General features: G+C 35.1%; 1 protein-coding gene across 1 annotated transcript; it reads left to right on the forward strand.

Annotated features, from left to right (window-relative positions):
* The first annotated feature begins 741 nt into the window (after nucleotides 1–741).
* On the forward strand, nucleotides 742–3232 carry LOC129797340 (uncharacterized). Its single transcript, XM_055839781.1, has 4 exons — nucleotides 742–1410; nucleotides 1473–2103; nucleotides 2314–2563; nucleotides 2628–3232. Exons 1-4 carry the CDS (start codon nucleotides 1208–1210, stop codon nucleotides 2813–2815), a joined length of 1272 nt encoding a protein of 423 aa, XP_055695756.1. The 5' UTR covers nucleotides 742–1207; the 3' UTR covers nucleotides 2816–3232.
* Nucleotides 3233–5557: the final 2325 nt, after the last annotated feature.

Here is a 5557-nt window from a genome sequence, read left to right on the forward strand (position 1 = left end):
ATTTCATTTAGCGGAATACAGGCGATTTTTTCGTTGTGCAATCTTCAAGAAATATTCCCGGTGATATTCACTTAAGCTCAATCTCCTCAATCCAGATTTCTAACAATTATCCTTCATATTCAATCCAGATCTCAATTGACATCACAGCATTAATCTTTGTCCTCTACTGTACTCCTGCCTCGGCATTCAATTTCTCACACGAAATGGAAACCCAGATCCGGTTTTTTGAGATGATTCTAACTCTGCAGTCTCCTCAAATCTCTCACATTGGAAGAGAGAGAGAGAGTATCAACAGTGTAGCCCCTTTGTCTTCATATAAATCGAAGTTCAATAAAGCCGTTAGGCTTGCTCCGTCGCCAGCTTACAACAACTTATTAGTTATTCATTTTAATAAAATTAAATTCTATAATTCACTTAATTCACTTTAAACTTATACATATTTTCAACATAATTCTAATATTTTTTTTTTTTTTTTTAAAAACTTCATGATCTTCCACTATTCTCCCCCATCGCTAACATCTCTCACTCCCCAGTTTTGCTTGCTCGTGCAAGCACGTCATTCTCTCACCGAATCTAACTCATGACTGCGAATTTGTTGTTTTGTGTGCATGAACATTTTTATCTGGGTCACCACAAATGAATTTTATCAGCTAAAAAGCATAGTATATCAAAAACCATTGATAATGCGCACATGAAAATTGGAGTTGATTTTCCACGTGAGTATTGGGTTTGCTGTATTGGTATAGTCACTACAAGGAACCATCCATGTATCAAAATTTTTCCACAATAATTTTCAGAAAGGTGATTGACCCAATGCGAGTAAAACAAAGTTTGAGTCCGATCTGAAGTAATCATGTTATCTAACGACTGTATACCGCGTGGAATATATCAACTGACGAATACTTTTTGTGTGAGAATGTGTTTGATGAAGAGCAAGGTTGACGGAAACTCGGGATTTTTTCATCACATCGCGATAGTGAATGATTTAGACACATACACTTACATTTTCATTGATAGACAAATTCACAAATGGGTAGAGTTTAGCGCCACACGGGATATAAATGCAATACAAGTGGAGGTCAGACGTTAGTAAATAATCAGCCGGTGTGCTAGAGACAGAGAATTTTCTTGTGTACAGCCACGAAATTTGGCATTTAAATAGCAATTTGTTCACTTGAATTTTTGAGTTTTACATCAATTTACTGCAATGGTTTCGGTAACAGAAATTCTTGAATTACCCAACTATGTGAAGGTTAGTATTGAAAAGATCGGTCAGGACATGGGACTCGTGAATCCCAAGTGGAAGGCTATGAAAGGTTCCCAAAACGGCGACAATTTCTCTAGCGAGGTATATCGGGTTATCATAGTGTCAGAAGATGGCATAATACCTGAAGATTTTTCAATAAACAGGTATGTTTTAAAATATTATACTCTGTTATCATCCTTATTAATAAATTATCATTCCTTTACAGGGCAATTTCGCAGAAAGAAGTTCACTTGATTGTGAAGGTTGCTCCACAGTCACCCATGAGGCGTGCGATTTATAAATCTGCGTTGTATTTTGCGCGGGAAAAATATTCTTACGAAGTTATTCTCCCGCGCTTTAGCGAATTTGAGAAGCAGTATTTGAGCAACGATGAGAAGTTTCACAACTACGCTCACATGGTGATGGTGAGCCTCACAGACCAAGAAGAATTCTTGATTATGAATGACTTAAAACGTGAAGGATTTTGGAACCCAAAGAGATCAACACCACTAAATCTGCATCAATGTCGACTTGTTATGATCACCATGGCCAAATTCCATGCCATTTCTTATGCATTCAAAGATCAGCATCCCAATGAATTCTACGAATTGGCATCGCAACTCACTGAGACGATGTTTGCCGAGCCCATTGGAGAGGAGATGAAGCAATTCTTAGCCAAAAAGATTGAATATGGTCTGGGAACCCTCAGATATAGCGATGATACCAAATTCAGAAAGCACCTTGAGCAATTTGGAAAAGAATACGCAGAAAATATGATTTCGTGTGTTCATGTGAAGGAATATGGCGCCATTTGTCATGGTGACTCATGGATCAGTAACCTCATATTCAGGTTCAAGGTCAGTATTAACTTGCACTTCCTATATCTTATCTTGGTCATACCGAAAGTTTTGAAAACTCCAATGAAATTTTTTTTTGAGAAAAATAAATATTTAGATGAGTTCACGGACAGTCTAATAGAAATCAGAATCATATCAATCTATATCTTTTAAATTAATTTTCACTATAATTTACGATTAAAATGAATTAAATGAAATAATTTCTTACAGAACAACGTTGAAGATGAGGTGAAGTTGCTGGATTGGCAATTGAGTCGGCACACAACTCCAGTTTTGGATCTCAGCTACTTTATCTTCTGTTGTACGGATGAGAAGCTAAGGATTCATCTTCCTGAACTGCTGAATGAATACTACGACCTTTTGATTTGTCGTATCAATAAACTGGGCAGCAAGGGATCCGATCTCTACCCAAAGAATGTATTTGAGGATCACTGCAAGAATTACATGAAATATGGACTAGGTGAGAAGAAATATTTTTAAGATGTAATCAAATAAAAATTATAATTTTTTTCTCAACTTCACAGGTTTAGCCCTGATGACGCTTCACTCGATAACGTGTGAACCTTCACAAATTCCTGACGTTGGCGAGTACCTGGACAGTATGGATTTTGCCAAGATTGATCAAATTGGAGATGAGCTTATTAAAAATCCAGCATACATCAAGCGTATGTCAGGAGTTATTCGTGACTCTGTTCGATTTGGTTATATTTAGAAAGGAACATGAGGCAGATTTTATGAGAGTTTCTAATTCTAAGTTTTTAATATGAATTTAAAATTCAATTTCCTACTTATTTTTGAATTTAAAGTATTCCTTGTTAAATCCGAATTTAGACCATCTAGACATCCTTTTTATATTATGTTTTACCTGTAGAATTATGTACATTATATAGAAGTAATATTAGGCTGCAGGAATGACACAATCAAATGAGAGTTTTTCAATTTTTTGAATGAGGGTTGTCCGAAATTAGAAATTCAAAAACAGTTTAGTTTGTTACACAATACTTAAAAGAAAGCTACAATGCAAAATATTTTTTAAAGCTCCCCAAAATGTAAATAAATTAAGCAAGCAATGTAAATACGTAAATGTAAATAAAGATAAATAATAAAATGCAGAAAATATGAAATTAAATAATGCATTTTGTTCACTGATAGGAGTAAGAGCTGTATTCTTTTCAGCGCATAAATATCACCACAACCAACTGTTTTATGAAAAAGCAAACGAAGCATAATTTAAAAGAAAAGGAAATTGCTATATTTCTCTGTAAGTTTTTGCATCCACATCTAATATTAAAAACGTTTAAAGATAAAGGATATCTCCAGAACTCGAAAACTTCCCTTTAACATTACTTTGTAGAATAAGAAAAATGTACATATAACAATTTGGCTTCATAAATTGAATAGATTGAGTAGCCAGCACAATGTGATATATAACTAAAAGTGTATGTATAAAACTATGCTCTCCACTTCAACTCTAATGAAAGCTCTTTAAGATTGTTTATGGTTTATGTGACAAGAACCCCTCGTTGCAAAATTGTCTCGTGTCAGAAAGGTCTTTATCCATTTTGGGGATCGTGTTGAGACAAAAGTGCCAGCAAGATTATCCTGATCCCCGATCTACCAGCAATTTTGTTACTCTTGTGTGGGGACTTTAGAGAAGAATGTAGCTGTATAGAAAAGGAAGGAAATGACAATTTGCTAAGTAGGGCCCTCTTCAGTGGGGGTTGGCATAGGGTGGCTTAATAAGTGGCTGCAAGCCCCATCACGTCGGTCTCAAGTTTATCATGACGGAGGCACGCATTGGCCATTTCTTCTCGTTAAATTGCCACCGCGTTGGTACCGTGAAGCTGTTTATATAGCGATGATTTATGGCCCCTGTTGACTTGCCACGTTTTAGCAGCTTCGCAATGGCTCAGGAGTCACAGCTAAGATGAGAGAAAAAAAAGTAACAAGGAGAAGAAAACAGAAGTGCACATGGAGGGAATGCATGAGAATATTTTTGGGAATAGAAACTTTCCCTGTGTGACTATCTTTTGCTACTCCACGCTTTTATTTTTGTTTAACGTGTAAGAAATAACAAATGGGTCCTTACGAACATCCCTTGGCTTGGAGTGTGAAATTTTTCAAGTGGAAACAAAAGAGTTCGCGACACACTGCTTAACAGGAAGAAGTGGAGAGTGTCAAGAACACTTTGCGGAAAAACTTTTAATTTATTCAAGAAGTATACCTTGAAGATGTATATGTATGTACATACAAAGAACATATAGATAACATTTATGGCAAAGAACATCAAGCTTTACCTCTCTGAAAGGATGCTTGAGAAAATTTCATCAGTTACAAGCATATCAAACAGGATTCGACTTTTATTTACCAATCAATGTCAGAAAAGTCCTGCACTTCATCACTTCTCCAGGAGAATCTGAAATCAATGTTAGAAAAGGGAATACAGATCAAAAGCTCCTACATAGTACCCAATTTGACTTTCATTCCATGGAAAGTTTCTCCAATTAAATTACATCTACTTCCTTCGTATCTTATTTTCTCCTATACATCTTTCATACCTTTCGTATATCCTGGCCTGGTGCTCTACTTTATGAACAAAAGTCAAAGCAACTCTCTATTCACCTGGCATGGACATAGAACTTTATGATGATTTTAAATAATTTTTGATTTGTTCACAATTTCTAACATGACCTCCTACTGCTATACATACTATTTTTATTTTTATATATACAAAACATTCTTTTGATATGGAATAAAGGGAATAAATCAATATTGCATAAATCCATGTAAATATCTTTGCAATACTCAACGTATACCGAACGGTGAAATGAAATTCCTAAAAGATAGACAGCTTTTCAAGTAAACAAAGAAGCACTTTGTATTGAAAAGTTCAGATAGGGCAATAAATATGCCTGAAATGGTATAATGCTTAAGGAGAAATTTCAATATCTATGAATCCGTAATGAGAGAATTTTCTTTTCTTACTGCATTTTTGTTAAAAGTTCATACCCTCATTTTTCTGAAGAATTTTTCATATAAATTGTACACATATTTGCATTGAAATCTAATGAAAAGCTGAGAGATATAATACAGCTTTTTGTCAAACCCAGAATCGCTTTGGTTGCTGATTCAAGACATTCGAATCAAGGCAAAGAGATGAATATCACTTTATCTTCTTCGGTATACACATTTGGATTTCTCTTTATACTACCTCAACGTCATGCATACTCCTCTTACGGGCAGATTGTGAAAATGCCATTTAGATGTGTGATTTTAGGATAGCTTCTATTTGCCTTCATCGTCTTCTGCAAACACGCCTAAGCTCTTTGGAATGCATTGTGTTGCATAAAAAGATATATTCTTCAAGGAAATAGGACATTTGCGCGCCTCATATCATATTTGAAAAAAAAATGAAACTCGGCACTAGCATAAATTATTATAAAAATGCTTTTAA

This window comes from Lutzomyia longipalpis, chromosome 1, assembly GCF_024334085.1.
Source record: "Lutzomyia longipalpis isolate SR_M1_2022 chromosome 1, ASM2433408v1".
In the NCBI taxonomy this organism is placed as follows: Eukaryota; Metazoa; Arthropoda; class Insecta; order Diptera; family Psychodidae; genus Lutzomyia; species Lutzomyia longipalpis.

Excerpts from the sequence above, each read along its gene's own strand:
- LOC129797340 (XM_055839781.1), top strand. The coding sequence starts at position 1,208 with ATGGTTTCGGTAACAGAAATTCTTGAATTACCCAACTATGTGAAGGTT. Across the intron at positions 1,411-1,472 it reads GAAGATTTTTCAATAAACAG|GGCAATTTCGCAGAAAGAAG; the intron begins GTATGTTTTAAA and ends ATTCCTTTACAG. Across the intron at positions 2,104-2,313 it reads ACCTCATATTCAGGTTCAAG|AACAACGTTGAAGATGAGGT; the intron begins GTCAGTATTAAC and ends AATTTCTTACAG.